The 18,519-nt window shown below is 37.2% G+C and overlaps 2 protein-coding genes across 5 annotated transcripts in view; both read right to left on the reverse strand.

Annotated features, from left to right (window-relative positions):
* The window catches only part of LOC131682762 (putative ammonium transporter 2), a 58,369-nt gene extending 54,563 nt beyond the window's left edge, over nt 1-3,806 (reverse strand). Inside the window, exon 1 of one of the 3 annotated variants that reach the window (XM_058964481.1) lies at nt 3,728-3,806. The gene's annotated coding sequence lies outside the window, so the exon portion shown is untranslated. Of the gene's footprint in view, nt 1-3,161; nt 3,267-3,727 lie in introns of those variants that run through there. The other 2 variants (XM_058964479.1, XM_058964482.1) reach the window with 2 other exon arrangements.
* A 2,553-nt stretch (nt 3,807-6,359) lies between these two features.
* The window catches only part of LOC131682763 (putative ammonium transporter 2), an 88,488-nt gene continuing 76,328 nt past the window's right edge, over nt 6,360-18,519 (reverse strand). The window contains exons 2-5 of one of the 2 annotated variants that reach the window (XM_058964484.1): nt 16,746-17,141; nt 16,453-16,685; nt 16,142-16,398; nt 6,360-7,489 (exon numbers count right to left, since the gene is read on the reverse strand). In XM_058964484.1, coding sequence (XP_058820467.1) covers nt 7,082-7,489; nt 16,142-16,398; nt 16,453-16,685; nt 16,746-17,141 — 1,294 coding nt within the window. In that variant the 3' untranslated portion in view covers nt 6,360-7,081. Of the gene's footprint in view, nt 7,490-16,141; nt 16,686-16,745; nt 17,142-18,519 lie in introns of both variants that reach the window. The other variant, XM_058964483.1, reaches the window with a different exon arrangement.

The following is an 18,519-nucleotide window of genomic DNA, read 5'->3' on the forward strand; positions in this document are numbered from 1 at the left end:
TCGAGCGTTCCTTAAGGGAGCGCTTAATTTTATCCCCGCGCTGTTTGTACGCGGAGCATGATTTAAGATCACGCGGAAGGCCCCCGCAGTAAATACACTTTTCAGTTTCTCTACCGCAAGCGTCATCCTAATGCTCTCCCTCGCATTTGCCTCAATTTTTCTTATTGCCACACTATGTTGCTGTGTGGCCCAGCTGCTTGCAATTGCTGCAGTTCATTACCCGCGGATTATCCAGGAGGACATAGTTGGGGAGGGAAGACCCGGAGAAAGTCACCCGAAGCGAGTCTGACGAATAAGTTGTCTTATTATTCTCAGTTTTGCCTTTCTCATATAAAGAAAGGCTATGCAATCACTGTAAAAATCGACTTTTTAACCGAGGCCCGGAGGGCCGAGTGTCATACACCATTCGATTCAGTTCGTTGAGATCGGCAAATGTCTGTGTGTATGTGTGTGTATGTGTGTGTGTCATTTAAACTCACACAATTTTCTCAGAGATGGCTGAACCGATTTTCGCAAACTTAGTTTCATCTGAAAGGTATAACCATAAGCTGCTATTGAATTTTTAGTTAATCCGACTTCCGGTTCCGGAGTTACGGGTTGAAGAGTGCGGTCACACAGCAAATTCCCATATAAACTGGTACCACCATGATGTTAATGTAAAACATATTAAAATTGATGTAACATTACTCTAGTTTGCGGGTCTGGATCACTAATGATCAATTAAAGCAGCTTTGACCACATTGGCCACCTATGACGGTTCATGACGCCCCCGGGGAACCCGCCAAGTTCCTAAGCTAATATCGCACCCATTTCCCAACGAATTCTCTACCGATTTTTACAAACTTGATTTCAAATGAAAGATACAGTAATACCGTTGACTGCTGCTGAATTTTATTCGGTTCTGACTCTTACTTCCGAAGTTACAGGGGTGCTAGTAAGGATACACTGGAATTTCCCATATAAATCGGTTTAATCGTAATACCTCAGAGGCTAAAACTATTGAAATGTTCACCAAATTACTTCTAATCGCAGATCTAGATCACTGATTGCCAATCAAACATTCTTTGAATATATTGTCCACTATCGAAGATTCCGGAAGTTCGGAATTCCGGGCATATTCCACAATTAAAGTCACATCGGTTCTGCGGTGATGATTGAACCGATTTTCTCAAACCAAGTCTCAAATGGAAGGCAAAATATGCAGTTGAGTATTGCGTCGCCGCCCCTCCCCCCTTGCCTTGCCCTTACACCTCCCTCTTTCATCACTCCTCTCCCCTTGGACCACCCTCACGCCCGCATTTCCTTCATCCACCCCGTATACCGAAATAAGATGAAGGATTTCTGATGCACCATCCACTCCCACTCTACTAACCCCCATTCCCTCCACTTTCAAACCCATTCCCCCAACATTTCAAAATATAATCACATGAAGATAACATTGAACTCATGCTGATTAAGCTAATTAAATATTATTCTTTTGCCTTTCTCATATAAAAAGGTTATGCAATTGCTCCAAAAACCGACTTTCTAACCGAGGCCCGGAGGGCCGAGTCTCATATAACATTCGACTCAGTTCGCCGAGATCGCAAAATATCTGTTTGTATGTATGTGTGTATGTATGTGTGTATGTATGTATGTATGTATGTATGTATGTATGTATGTATGTATGTATGTATGTATGTATGTTTGTATGTGTGTGTATGTGCGGATTTGTTAACAAAATGTCCACATCGGTTTCTCGGAGATGGCTGAACCGATTTTTACAAACTAAGATTCAAATGAAAGGTATAATATTCCCATAGGTTGCTATTGAATTTCATTTTCTACCGACATCTTGTTCCGGATTACGAGTTGAAGAGTATGGTTACAAAACAAAATTTGTTGATTTGTCCACATCGGTTTCTCGGAATTTTCTGAACCGATTTGGCAAACTTGATTTTAAATAAAAGGTTCATCAGCTGCTGTTGAATTTTGTGTGGATCCGAGTTCTGGTTCCTAAATTACAGGGTGATACGTACGATCACGCAGCAAATCCCGATTCTAACGAATTCTGCGATGAATGTAAAAAGGTGATTTTTTTCCAAAATGTAAACACAACTGTTGAATTTGTAGATCTAGGTCACCAACAGTCATTCAAGGTCTCTTTGGCCACACTGGCCACCATCGACGGATCCGGAAGCATCCAAATTCAGAATAACGGTTATATTGGTTTCTCGAAAATGGCTAGACCGATTTGATCAACTTAGTCTCAAATGAAAGGTGTTGCGTCCCCGGAAACTGATATTAAATTCAATCTCCATCCGACTTCCAGCTCCGGAGTTACGGGTTGTGGAGTGCGATTACATAGAAAACTCCGATTCAAACCGATACCGCGATGAATGCAAAAAGGTGCTCTTATATATACTTATCAAGTGTAATAAGAATGAAAGACATTTCCATAATGTTATATTGTACGAACCAGCTATTAAATCATAGTTTGTAGAAATGAGAAAGGCACAATTGCACCTCTAGGTGGATTAATACAGGTTTTTGTTGAATACAATTGCTTGCATTCCAGAATCTTCACATGTTGAAGTGAGGGGTCCTTAAAGCTACCAAATCCGTACTTCAACACGTCTTCGCACTTCAAACCCGGTTCGGCGACGACCCCATCGATCTCCACTGCCACACAAGGTACATAGACTTAAATTGCGTAGTAAAACGCTCGCTGCGAGCAATCTGCTTTGCCTGGTCGAGGTCATTCACTGATATGCATATCTTATTAGCTCTAACACGTGTTATCTGAGCTACGGCCGGGTAGTTAGCAGTCAGCTCCTGTGAGATCTCTAAAATATTAAGCGATTTTGTGATGGGCCTGAAATAGACCACCCAGGGTCCATTTCAACTGGGTGCGTATGTTTTAATGCGAGGAGGACTGGGGGAATCAGGGGAGGGAGTAATTTCAGGTTTAACCGGTAAATCCATGGGAATATCATTCCCATCCAATGTTACTTCGCCCTCGGCCATTTAGGCACGAGGATAGCATGTGGTGTAAACGAGAAATGAAATTTATATTCAGGGGAAAGGAAAGATATAGAGACTGATCTGGGAAAAGGAAATGAAAGAAAAAAAATACTTAGCTTATGTAGCGGCGTGTCCGCTTATTCTGGTATTCACTTTACCAGTCTGGGCACCGGCGAGCAAAGACTGCCTCAAACGATGGTTGACCTTCACTGACAATATACATTCTTATTCACTTTATGCACGGCACCAGAAAACGAACTGCTTCGATCGAGAGCTCGGAGAGTTATTATTCCTTGATTTTGTTTGGATGATACAACTAATCCGAAACAATTCGCCTCCGACATACTCAACTCCTAAAAAGTGCAAAATGCATTAATTTAAACAATAATATTTCATAACGTATTTTTAAAATATAGTCATACCTGTAGAGCACCTATTTTCCTGAAAACTAAAGATGGCGATATTTTCATCGGTGGGTAAACTATATAGATTTTATGATTGAGCGTCAGAATATTCGAAAGTAATTATTTTGAGCATTGCAGAAATACAATACATTGCGACAAAGCAATTGATTTTAGCCATGTGATGTTTTGGAATGAACTCCCCTTTATTTGATATCATCGAATCGATGATTAATCCCCCTAATAGTGAGTTGCGATATTTATTTTCTTCAATAATTCAGATAGAAAAATACTCACTGCAGTAAAATTATAGAAAAACTTACCATGCTGGCTGTTGGTTTGGAAGTGTGCAGTTTGATCACAGAACGAGCACGCATTAATGTGCATCGCCTGCGTTGATTGTTGAAAACAGACTGATTAGCTTTTGATGTCTTTCTGCCGGTTCATCGCACACCACGCTTGCGTGTGCAAAGTACATAACCAATCATGTAGAATGACAAAAGTGTTACGCGTTGTTGCAACATTAGGTTTCGTGCGATAATATTGCTTGAGAACGAAAAATGGATGCAAACATTCGTACATATTTATTAGATTGATTAACCTATCTCGTCATTTCGTTCTATACTACTGTAGATTCACTCGATTCTTGCACAGATGAACACAGCATATGGACTTCTCACTAAAAGCTTATAACTGAGCACCTGTGTAAGTATTGTATCCGTAGTTTATGATCGTTGCAACCAATAGTGAGCAAGTACTGTTCTCATAGAGCATTATTGCAAAATCCGGAAACATTTACCTCGCCTATCTACCCCTTCAACTCACCTTTACGATTTTCAATATGACGAAACAAGATTTTAAAAAAGCAATTAGAAATTTAGGATGAATTATTATTAAGTTATATTTGTGCGACAACTGTCGAAGATGAAATAAATAAATAAATAAATAAATAATATCTTCTACAACATTTTCACATCCAATTGTTCGAACGTTGTCTTGTGTATCCACTAGACAAAAGTTTGATGCAAGTTTTTCAGGATAATTCGAATTTTTTCCGTCATCTTTCATACTTGTTATTCATAAGAATTTAATTTTTTTCTGAATATTTTCGGGGAGAGGCGGAATGTTTAGTTTTTGCTCCATGCACCCTCCCTTTTGGATGCGTACCCCGCCCCGAAGAATCCTTTCATCAAACACAAAAGAGCCAACACGCCTCAAATATACTCAAACATACGGTATGGGGTTTGAACAGTGCTAATAAAATGCAATTTATACAGACGAGAGTTAATATAGTAGTTTGAAATGATAATCATAATCTAACGCTCATCTCTGACTTGGAATTGCGTATTAGGGTGGGACAAAAATTAGATTCCAGCTCCGAGTAACTTTTCAGGTACCATTTGGGTCCTAGAACAACTGTGGAAATTCTTAGCTCGATCGGTGAAACTATATTTTTGCGCCGACTGTTTAAAGTTTACATGGGATTTTGTATGGGAAAATGAACTTTTGCAAAATAATTTCTCCAGGAGTCGCCCATTACTTCTTAAAAATAAATCGTTACGTGGCTTTTATAGGAAATTTATCAAAGAAACAATGTCTCGAAAACCACGAAACGATCTGACGCTCGAGAAAAAAGTTATTAAGCAGAAACCGATCGATGCTCTGACGATTGATAAAATATTCATTTTTTCTAGCACCACTGCTGCTGGTAGTCCAATTATACGCAATTTTGTTTTAATCCTCTCTTAATGTGTCTAAATCGTTTATCTATAGTAATTGGCCACTTCGAAAGGTTTTGAGGGATAAATTGAGGCTTCTTTTGTACATAATAAGAAAAAGTTAAAATTTTTGTATATGCAGTGATGCTATGAAAAGTGAAATTTTCATCAATCTTCAGGGCATCAATCGGTTTTTACTTACTAACTTTTTCCACAAGTATCAGATCGTTTTGCAGTCTTCTAGACTTTGTTTCCTTGACAAATTTCCTATAAAAATCAGACATCTACTTATTTATAGGAGATAACGGGCGACTCTTGAAAGAATTAATTTGCAAAAGACAATTTCCCCATACGAAATCCCATGTAAACTTTAAACAGTGGGCGCAAAAATATAGTTTCACCAATCGAGCTAAAAATTTGGGTAGTTCTGGGAGCTAAATGGAACCCAAAAAGTTACTCGGAGCCAAATTTTATTTTTTTCATATAACCATGTCCCACTCTATTGCGTATAGGTCCGCCACCCCCTTCTGGCCCATCATTCAGCGGTATGTTGAATGCAGAATGGCAACGAAATTTATGCGTACCTATTAAGTATTATGACTCAAGTTAGGACCTACATATATACATTTTGAATTCGAATTTATAGGCTGGGGTTGGAAAAGCCCAAGAAAACGATTCCAACTAGATGGGTAAACCGATTCAGTTTAGTGAGCGAATCATGTCCGATTCACTCACAAAAAATCGAGATTAAGGTAATATCTGTTTGATTTTGATTTCATTTGCTAGCATCTTATTAGGAACATCGTGCATCATTAGTTCGGTGCAGCGCATTCATTCAGTTGTTTTCGGTTCAAATTCGATTTAAGTTTCAAACGGAATTTCGTTTCTGTGCATCAGACATAGATTATGCAGTTCATTTATGATCTAAAATGTACAAGATGCCATGGCACCTTCTGAATTTGTTCACATATATCAAAAGAACGCTTTTAATTTATATTTTCTCTGAACTGAATACATTCGTTTCTGCGTGAAACTTCAGTCAGCCTGAAAGTGAATGAAAAAAGGAGGCAATGAAACTGGATACTGGTGTTGGTAAAGGCACGCTGTAGGTAATAGCAACTTTTACAAAAACTATTCCGCTCTCAATGTTATAATTATGGACTCGGTGTTTCGGATTTGATTTTTTAACGCCTGTTTTATGTGTTTTAACAAAGTTTCCTTGCAGTACATAGTCGACTGAAGTTTATTAAATATGCAGTGTTTGTTTAGTCGACGGAGGTCAAAAGAACAAATAAAGAAGACCTTTGAATGCATACCCATTCGAAATTTATGCATTTTGCTAACATCTGCTTGGACGGACAATTTTATGCCTAGTGTATGTACAGCCAATTAAACAGCATGTCAGTTTTACCCCAACAAACAGTGCTTCCACCCTAAAAGAAAAGCGACCATAAATACATTTTACGAGAATTTTGTCATAGAACCACGTATTTTTAATGTTTTTAGGGTAGCTAATCTCAAATTTGAAACAGAAATTTTAGAATAATCAAGGAGCAGCAACTGATGCAAATGACATGCTACAGAGGTAGATACAACTTGCTTAAAAGATCCCGGATCCGGCAGAACAACACTTTAGAATGGTGGGGAGCGACAGTGTTTCGAATTTCACTAAACAAAATTTCAATAATTGATTCATTATATGTAAATCGGGCTAAATACCTACCGGCCTACATTGTCCTATGTCTGAACGAAGCTTTACTTTCTAATTTCAATTTTTCTTTATTTTTGATACTTGATAATTTTTAAGAGCTAACTAGTGAGTCTAAAATTATAAATAAACAGTTATATGCTATACTTATAAAAATAAATTTTAAAAACAATAGTTGCATGCTAATATAAACCATATGTATGGGTTACCCACAGTTTCTCTTATAATCTAAATATTAAATCTATATTTATTTAGTCAATCCATGCGAAGTTTTGGTCGTTTCTCTCTTGATGCGTACTATTCTCACTCGTTCCAGTGATTACAAATGGCTTATTGCCACCAGCGACATTGTTGGTAAATTTTCCGTCATATCCGTAATTATCAGCGTATGACGGATTATTTTTTCGCTGCAGTTTACGAAGTTTAAACGAATCTTTATTTGAAGCCACGTTGTGGGAAGTACTGTTTTCTTTTAAAATCTTCTGGGGGGACATTTTGTCCATGAATGCTCGCCATTCGTAAAGCTTTTGGCTGGCGGCACGAATTTCATTCACACACTGATCATGGCCAGGGTTTCTTCCGATAGCTGGAGCGTTTATGACATCATCCAAATCAACCTTCAGAGGTGCTAGCGCTGATAGAGCTCTCGAGATTCCAATCTGAAATATTATAACGTGTAATGAAGGCACTTGTGGTGGATTGTGGTAAAATTCTAAACTACTGGTTAATTAAATTCTGACCTCGGCAGCCCTTGAGCCTTGAACGACGATCAACCATTATTATCGTAGAAGTTACAAACTGGTTATGCTCAAGGATATAACAAGCGTCCGTTCTATTGGTCAGTGCTAAATGTCAATAGTTTTTGTGAAAACTACGGATGGACGATTCACGTTCGCTTTGTGTGATCAATTATTCACTACCCAGCCTTTTATCTAGAGAGATTTCATTAGCTGATTTTTACAATTGCCTTTAAATTAATTATTTACACTAAGTTCAACTATGCAATTTCTAGTCAGTAAAGTGAAACAATCCCATGCAAGTTGCGCTTATTTACTGATTTTCTGAGAAAAATCCCCGAGTCACTTTTACCAAAAAAAATGATTAACTCTCCTATTCATTCTTCTAAGTTGTTCAAAATATTTGTTTTAAAGATTGTAAAAAATGATTACGCAGTGTTTGATTGTGTGAATCAAAAATGCAAAAGATGCTCGAAATAATTCAATTCCACAATAATTAAATTACAGCGAATCTGTAGACGTAGGTAGCCGGATTTTCAAAAAAAAAAAAACGTTAACGGGTCCTCCGCAAAAGCGGTTTCAAAAAATCATTTTTTTACATTTTTCTATTTTAAAACGTATGGTGAAGTGCCTATTTTCACCATACTAAGGAGGGCGCCTCACTGATTCATTATTTACTCGGCCTACAAACAATGGAGTGCGTACAAATTGGCATCAACAGCTTTACTTTGTTGTTAATTACCAAGATAATAACATACATGCGCTGAAAACAGTGAAATTCTCGTGTTTGAGCGCAACGAAAACACGAATCGAGTGCCCCTATTGTTGCGATACCATTTGACTCAATGCGTTGAACAAAGATGGCAGACACTGCTCTAACCAACGGCTTAAAATGGGTAGCGTAGTAATAGAAACAGAGCGATAATAAGCTCATCACCCTATTACAAATCTCGACAAACATATGATTACGGCCTAAAAGCCAACTGTCAAAATCCACTTTGAATGAAAATTCCAGACACACCGTTACTAGTCGAACACAGTTCACAACAGTTTATGAAAGAGCAAACTTTTCTCTTTTATTTACTATCAACATCTGTGATTGGCGTATAACGATTTGTCCGGAATTTCCATGCAAAGTGGATTTTGACAGTTGGCTTTTAGGCCGTAATCATATGTTTGTCGAGAAATATACTTCTAATAGCCGTAAGCTTAAACGCGTACTAACTATATTTAAACCGGACTAACTTTTAAACCGGCCTACACTATTTTGTAAGCTTTAACCCAACGATGCTGTCATTTATATGGCTGCGTTCTGATCTGCGATACACGACAATGTTAAAAAACAACAAATTCATGTTAAAGAAAATGAGTAAATTAGACAACATGGAGAATTGTTTTACATTCCGATATTTTCTTGCAGTAAAATAACTTTTCTTCGTCATATGTCTCGTTCCATAGCGTGTGAGAACAATTTTGTCACCATGTAACTGATATGTTTCTGAACTTAGAACTTTAACTTGGTGGATAGTCTATAGTTGGCCGATGATGTATAGCTTTTTGTAGTGACATAATATTTAATGCACAACAGAAAATAAGTTTGAAGGGGTTGAATAAAAGAGATTATAACCACTAGAGGGAGCAAAGCGCTATTGTCTCCATGTATTCACGGACTGAAACATGGGGTCTCGCTCTAGCATATTATATCCCATTACTTTGACAGGTTTAAACCCGGGCAATATGTGTCAAACTAATGGGCCTAGCATATGTAAGAGCGAGATGATAAATTTTCAGTGTTAACAGCGACATGCGACCTCTAGTAGTTATAATCTCTTTTGGTTGAACCATCGTTTGTAACTGGTGCCATGATAGTTATTTTAAACTTTGATTAAAAAATTGGTTGAAATATTTCAATTTGAATTCAAAAAGAACTGTGAATATCATTCTAATTGAACACGATACCTGTCGACACGGGGGGAGAATATTTATATTCGTTTCAAGCTAATTTTCACAAGTTTGGAATAAATATCAATTATAAATAAAGGTTAGATCACAATCTTCAAATTAAAATTGTACACGTTTTTTTCAGCGAAGCTTAAATAAAAAGTAAACAAAGGTCATACAATAAATTAAACTTTGACAGAATGATCACAAGTGTTATATTTCATATTGTTGATTGCATATTTATGTAATGAATCAATGCAGATTGGAACGATTTTATTTGCTAACAAAATTTCTACGATTTTATAAATAAACAGAAATGAAAGTTTTAAGCATCCTAGTAATATATGTTCACGAACAAATATATTGATCGCCGTTGCGTTCGCAATCAATTATAAAATATTTTTATTTGGATGTTTTATGTGAGTTTATTCATATAGGAATATAATGCGTATATTTAAAATCTTTTATTTAATATTTGCTTAGGGTACTTATAGAGTTACTTTGTAAGCAGTTAACATTCTGATTCAATTTGTGAACTGGTAGTGAAAATAAGAAAATTTATAAAATAGTGCATTTTACGATCTACATCCGATTGTTATTTATTTGGATCTATCCAATGAAAAAAAAACTATTTTTTTCGTTATTCACTTTCTTTGATGTGAGATACGACAGATATACTGCCGTTATAAGCATATTTGTCCCATGTTCTATGGGATTCCCTATATACATGGGACAATTATGCGTAGAACGGCAGTATATGTGCAATAATTCGTGATAACATGTTATTGATTTATATTAAGGAATAAAATGATCCCACTTATTCTCACAGCGATACGTAAAAGAAAATAATCAAAACAATTCTTATTGCAGTTTTGATTCGAATTCGCAAAAACAACTTTGATCTGAATATGACATAATCGATTCGATTTATCCACATGCTCTCCTGTGCTCCTCTTCGATGAGCAATTGGAATCAAGCGTGTAGAGAGAAGGAAAGAACAGAGAAATCAAAATACAGGTAAATATAGTTCGACGGTGCTTGTCTTTCCTACCTGTTAAAACTGGCTTATTTATTGCCATCTATATTGCGAGTAAAGAGAGCCATATTGATCCAGAAGAAAGCCGAAGAGAGGTCTTTTTCCGGTAACATGATACTGCCATTTGCATTACTGCGTTCTGATCGGCAGTACACGGCAATGTTAAAAACCGTACAATGAGGTTAATAGAAAATCCACTGTTTATGCCATTTAATAGTCTGACGTATTTAAATTTTGTTAAAATAATTTTGAAATCCTCGATTTAGCTTAAACAAAGCGACATTAGAATTATTTAAGATTCAAGTGGCTAAAACTACGTTCACACAACAAGTAAAAACGTGTTTTAACGCTATCTCGATGACATTTTTCTTGTTGCTAATTATTATAACATGTTTTAACTCTGTAGTGTGAACATGGTATACAACATTATTTCACTATTTTGCTAATAATGGTGCATACTATCGTGAACGTTATAAAGTTGTATTGTTAGTCTCTAGCCACTCCAAGGACTGAAAAAACTTCACTAACATTATATTTAGTAGTCAGACAGTTCAGCCAAATCTGACTATTTCAAATTAAATCAAATCCTTAAGAACAATAATGGAAGCTTACCTTTTTTGGAAACGTTTGTATTAGTTGCTGCTCTGCAGCACATGAAAAAGCCAAAAACAAATATTTATTTGCTTCAGATAATTATGTGGTCATTGGAAAAGAAATCTGATATTTTAGATTGGTGGGGCTTATTATACCATCCTACCCACCTACTCCACTAACCATGAGTATAGAATTTGGCAGACCTACTTTGCTGAAAATGAAGTAATTCAAATTATCAGCACGATTACCTAATCAATCCTGAAATACCAAAAGTTCAGTAATTGAGCTGAGAATTTGACAACTTCAAAAGCTGATTTTCAACGAAGTAAATCTGTCAAATGGGTTAAATCCAAATTGCTGAGTTTTCAACATATTGGATTGCTAAAACGTTCAATTCAACGAAATTCCTATAGTCTGCAATCTGTCTGATAATCAATTGACAGATATAACTTAACAAATTGAACCTGACACTTGATGCAGACAGTGAATCTTCAGGAGACACCTCGACAAAATGCGGTGTAAACCGTAACTCAAAATTTCTTGGACCAATCGTACTGAATTTTGCACAGTTTTTCTTCTTCACATCATTGCCCAGGTAACTACTAAAGCTTTTTGCAAAATGTTTGATATTATTATTTTTGCAATAGCCTTTTCATCGTTTTTTAGCAATAATCGGACTTTGGCTTTAAAGTGCTACGAAAAGTTCGACCATCGGCCAAGAAATAAAAGCTCCATTAGTTACTTGTGGAGTGATGTTAAAAACAACTATGCAAATGTATCAACGATTGGTCTAGAAGATTTTGAGTTATGGTGTACACCGCAAAACCAGTTTTCGACGTGTCACCTGACTGAATAGACAATCATTGCATCGGAAAAAAATCAAGGAATCCAATTTTTTGCCGATAATACTTTACACAACCCCCTTAAGTTCCGACACGATTTAGGCGATTCTTCCGCATTCAACTTTTTGTGTCATTTTTCCAAGTCATTTGTCCAGTCTCAACTTTCAAAACTTCTTTCAAACCCTGTGCATTTCTGTTCTATCACTAAGAATTAAACGACAATTTGTTCTACAGTGAAAATGCTAATCGTCTAAGATCTGATGGAAAATTATAAATAGTGAAACAATATAAGCAAGCTTCAATATTATTTAAATAACGATCAAAATGAGAATATTTGTAGCAGATTGTTTGCCGTCATAGTGTTACTTAGGTTGTATGGCATGGCTTTATTTACAATCTTTTATTTGATCTTAGTTTGGATTCTTTCGAAAGCAGTAAAATATAAGAAAACATCCAATTGCTTATTGTGTTCTTTGTGAGAAGAGTAGAACAAGTAGAAGTAGGGTACACATTGTGATTATATATTCTTTTCTTTTCCTCTAGTTAAACTAACTAAAAAATTGTGGGTAAATTAAAAAGCTTCACTAATTTTGATAGCCATAAGTAAACTAACAAACGAAAACAATTTTTATTTAATGCAGCTCTGCATCCAATTATAAAATTTCGTTCTATGGTTAGTTTCAAAATGATTCGACTTCTGCTAACCTGAAATATAACTCTTCGACATGGCATTTTCAAATGAGCGTGCAGCACCTTATGTATAGGACGATAAAGAATATGAAAAAATGACATTTAAAACTCGATTATACCTGTTTTTCGTACGGGATAAAACTTGCTTACTTGCCCTCATATGGTTTGTGTGCAACATGGGCCATAATATTGCACATGAAGGTCTGAAAAGTTGATTTAAATTATTGAGATGTATGCAAGAGGAATATGGCGCCCCTTTACACTGTTTTCATATGGCTTCAGGATGCAGCCATTTCTGCAATGACAGGTACTAACGTGTTAGACCGGACTAAACTCAGGCCTAAAATCAAAGATAGTACCGTGCGGCGGTACCAACTAGCTTCAAGCTTACCGCTATGAGAGTTTTTAACGGAATACGCATCAGTTTAGTTTTTCGGTAGCTATGAACATGGTTGCACGCAGACCGCTATAACTCGCCTCCGCAGGTTTTCCAAAAGTCCTGTTTTTTGCAACTTGTTGGCAAGATATATTGGAGACTAATTGATCGATAGACTTGGAACAACTTGAGAAACAAAACGAAAAACAAACCGCTATCGTCAGACACGAGAATTTTCATACTTTTTCATTTATGCAAAACTAGCACTTTTTCTGATCTCGTATGCTTATACTTATGCTTATGCAAAACTAGCAACTTTTTCCAACCAAAAACACGGCAAACTCAATTATTTTACCTTATTTTGTATACGAATCGACGATAGCCAGGGAAATACAAAAAGACGTATTATATTTTGTGTACTCTACGGCAAGCTTGTTGATTGCTGAGTGAACGTCGATTTTTAAAAACTTGGCGGAATCTCCTTTTCTCCGTTTCTATTAGACATAAAGCGCTCTCTCTAGTTGTGAACGTCAAGTAATGTGAAACGCATTATCCAATGTGTTTTTGTGTTAAACATTTTGTTTTATAGAAGCTGTGGGTGATATTGTGTTTTTGAGCATACTTTGGAAATTTTCTTAATTTTAAACATTTTGTGTTAATTAAGGTGGTTTTCAATATATTCCCCGAATGATTATATTTTTCGAAAATGCGTGAAAAGAGCTTTCAGTATCCGTATAGATATTACACCTATCCATACACAAAAGTAATTTTTTTAATCCTTTTTTATAAAAAGTGCGGTTGGGGTAAGTTGGCGGTGACGCACACGGAGCAAGTTGGCGGTACTATTTACAGTGCAAAAATAGTCATCAAATATTTTCATTTCTCGACTTCACTCCAAAGTAAGAGAAACTTTTTCTTGTATCTCTCGTCAATGCAGGGGACAATTATTTCAACCAATTGCCTGAAAAATTTCGAAAATTTGCTTTTGAATATGGAGTACGCGTCGAAGTGAAAATGACAGGGTATTGAGACTGAAATATAATGAAAAGTGTCGAATAATATACAGTTTTATTGAAAAGACAATCGGCACATTTCATAAGGACCACTGATGTAATCGAATTTCCATTTGATTGCTTATTTTTTGGCATTCCGCCATCTTACCCCACACATACCGCCAGCTTACCCCGGGGCTGGGGTAAGTTGGCGGCTTTTCCGCGTCACATATTTTTTTTCTCTAGAAATAAAGACAACGTATGAAACATTTTCATAAAATTCAGAGATGTTGCCAACAGTCTGCCCTTTCATGCAACGTGTTCTATTTTGCAAGATCTACCAAAATCAAAGCGGTAAAAAATGAAAACTGAAAACACCACCAACTAGCCCCGGTCTCCCCTATTCGTCGATGGTTCACTCTCCAACAAACGGCCTCTTGAAAATGGGATTCCGCAAGGATCAGTCATTGCACCGACCCTTTTAAACATAGCTATCAACTCAATCCGCGAAGCTGTCCCTGGCGACACAGAGATAATTCTGTATGCAGACGACCTAATTATCATCACTTTCCAGAAAACGCATCATGAATCATTTAACTATAGAAGAAATATTAGGGCCAGATAATGAAAAGAGATTAATTAAATTTTTAATAGAAGAAAATCTATTAACGCATATTTGAATATTGTAAAATGCAATGTAATTTAATGTATAAACGAAACGTGAAGAATGAATTAATTTAAAGTCACGTTAATAAAAATAAAGTAAAGTAAAAGATAGCGCTTATTGCATAGCCCGGAGACGATGTTGCTCGTATGGGATATTAGCAACAACTGATTTAAACGGACATGCGTCGCTTCTATTTATGACTTTTCGTGTTTGATTGAACCACTAAGGTACCCTCTAATGACGGCTGTGTCTGAGAAATCTGCCTCACGAATGGTAATTTTCCCGTTTTTTCGTGAACTTTTTAATTTTACCAATTTCCAAAAGTCTACTTTTATTGGGGAGATATTAAATTATTACCAATATTTATGTTAGGTGTTTCTGAATCGGTTGGTGTATGAATGATTAAAATCCATCTAGTAATATCGGAGTTATAAGCGTGCAAACCTTACATAGTTTCGTTACATAGGAGATAGTTTGGATTTTAGAATGACACCTAGTCCCAGATAGTGGAGTAAGACATTTTTAATGTCAGAAAAAATTGGGCACTAGAAGGTTAACCAGCAGGCCCAATGAAAATATAAAACTTTGACAAAGTTTGAATAGCTTTCCCGGACGATTTTAGATCGATTTACGGTTTCCTACGTAGTTGTAGACAATAAAATTTCCCATCAGATTATCCGACCGATTATTTTACTTTTGGTTGCAAATTAAAGAGAAAAGTCCATTCTATCACATACTGAAGTTTTAGAGATGCCGATTTTTTTTTTTCAAATAAACTTGTTCTACCAAACACACCGTGCGTATATTCAAATGTATCAACAACTTTTGAAAGTGATCTCTTGTTCTAATTATTTTCTCTCGGCCTATTTCCGCTACGAGGCCAAACATCGACGCTTGAAAAATGACTCCACTATCTGGACTAGGTATCGACCCATCAACTCATGGATCCAACGGTTTTACTTCCCTTCCGAAGGAAGGTGTGACCACAGATTTTTTTCACTCCAGAAAAATCTCAACGACATTGGCTGGGATTGAACTCAGACCAACTGGGGTGAACTTTTTGTTACGGCATTTAATTAGCAAGGGACTGAAAGGTGAAGCATATTTTTTCAATATTAAGTGCCATAGTACTCAAAAGAGAGAAAGGAGTTGAAGGAAGAAAGTTTAAAAATATTCCATTTCTAGATAATTCTAAATTCTTGATAATATGGTTCATCGTTTTATAGACTTTTCATTCCACACAATATCTGCGCTATTACATATACCTACAATATACATAAAAACGAAGCTTCTTTCATGATCCACCTCAACCGAATCTAGTTAAGGTAGTTCCAATAAAAAATCAGCAAAACGCACAACGTACAATATTGGCAAATGTATGTGTTGTAATGCCGCAGAATATAATGCCACGGTAGCAAATAAGTGAGTCTACTTACTTGTGAATGTCTTATTCGGTGTTCCATGAGATCGGCACCTAATAGCTCATCGTTCGGGTCCATCCTGATTGGCACTATTTTGTTGATGATCCACAAAAGTGCAAGCGTTGTACATATTGACCAACAACCCAGGCATAGGGCGGAAAGTGACTGAACACCAAGTAGGTACCAACCACCACCCTTAAACAGTCCCAATCTGCCTTTTGTAGTAGTCAGCGGTATTGGATTGTCGGCGAATAAACCAACTGCCAAAACACCTGCAAGGAAACTGCCGATCCAACTGAATATTATGTATAAAAAGAATATACTACCCCAAATTCCAGCAACTCCATGAACGGCACTAGCACCGACTGGATCATCGACGCCCATTTTGTCAAAAATAGGCATACTAACGCAACACAAGGCTGAACCCACCGCTCCTATAATGATAGATTCCCATGCGTGATATAAGAAGCAACCGGCAGTCACCGATACTAATGATGCCAGTATTCCGTTGATAAGATCAACAATATCTAGCCGTCCTTCGTTACGAAGCATTGAATATCTGCAAACAATAAATACATGATGACAAGTTTCGTTAACTTCAATAAACAAAAACATTTACATAATGCTGAAAAATCCACCGCCAAATGATCCCATCATGGTCATTACAGCAGCCCGTGCCGCATATACCCATTTTGCTCCACTCACTCCATAAGTGCTACCTGAGTTGAACGCCAACCAGCCCCACCACAAAACGAACAGCCCCATGCAAGCGTTGACTGGATTCCCCAGCGGTAAAGGCTCTATACCCTTGGCATAGCGCCCGAGCCGAGGACCAAGCATTATAGCTGACGCAAACGCGGAAGCTCCTCCAACGAGATGAACTGGTCCGCTTCCCGCAATATCGACTACACCAAGTTTATTAAGGAAACCATGTTCACCCCAAACCCATCCAGCTGGTATGCAATATACTATGGTATTGAGGAAAGAAAAAAGACAATACGCTTTGAAGTTGCACCTGAAAAAAGGAAAATGTGAAAAGATAACAACGTTCACCGTGAAGCATAACATCTAGCACAAACAAAATATAAACAAACTCCTTAAACGTGTTAAGTACAATACAACGTTAGGGGAAAATGGGTATATTACATTCCACCTTAGCTTTGAAAATAAATTTAATAAACTATATTTGATTTTTTTGTTTAGTGAGGATAAGATAGCATTTCTTCGATGTGAGTGCATGCAACATGCAACACTAATTTCGATCTCAAATCTGCCGATCTAAGTTCTTTAGTGCAACCCGACTGTCAGAGCAAAAATAAATTATTTTATCGTAATTCCTTGTTGAGGTGCCGATTGTACGCCACACAGAATCGCGAAAATGTTCCTCTTGGAAAACGATGCAGTATATAACTATCGAAACATCAGCACTAGTTTCACCCTTCAGCTAAGAACCACCAGTGTAACTATAACTACGTATTCTTCAAGTTGTTCTTCCATACAACCATACAGTCTTTTCTCGCGAGGAGTACTTCCCAAACCCGATGCTTTGTTATGGATGCTTCAAATACGGTCATACTCGTGTTCGCTGTCTTACCCGCAACGTTGTCGTAATTGCTCTGGAGAACATCAAGGTGAAGAAAAATGTCGAGCAGCACAGTTCTGCCTAAATTGTAAAGGTGATCACCAACCAACAAGCCGCCAATGTTCAATTTACAAAAAGGAAGTAGAGGTCATAAAAATAAAAATCCGCGACAATTTGACATTCCCGGAAGCGCGCAAACGAGCTGAACAGCAAAATCTTGGAAGTTACGCCCAGGCTGCAGCGCAATCAAACGAGATCCTGAATAAATTGAAAGAACTGGAGCAGACAATGAAGAAGAAGGATGAGCAGATCGTTAAACTTCTGGCAGAGAACAAACGCAAGGACGAGAAAATTGAGCAAATGATGGCGTACATCAAACAACAGTCCGCCAGCCAAGAAAAACCACAACACAGTATAGAATCAAAACCAACGAATCAGACGGCCGGGCCAATAACAAGATCCAGGAACAGTTCACCAGCGATAAATACGGATTCAAAACGAGGAAGATCACAAAAACAACACACCCCTTTCAGCAAACCAACGACAACCTCAACGGATAACTTAAGCCCACCACCAAAAAGAACCGCTTCCACTACCACCAATGAAACTATGGAATATTCAGACGATGAAATTGAGATTACCGAGACGCCCCCTAGCCAGCCTCTTCGATAATTCTCATTTTCATCAACGTTTGGATACCAACGACAACCCACGCACGAATACTGTCCACGAGATAGATCGGTTTGGAAGAGAGGAAAGTGTAGTACTCCTTCCAACGCAAGCACAGCAGGATGAAGGAACTATCGGGGCC

This window comes from Topomyia yanbarensis, chromosome 2 (genome assembly GCF_030247195.1).
Source record: "Topomyia yanbarensis strain Yona2022 chromosome 2, ASM3024719v1, whole genome shotgun sequence".
NCBI classification, from domain to species: Eukaryota; Metazoa; Arthropoda; class Insecta; order Diptera; family Culicidae; genus Topomyia; species Topomyia yanbarensis.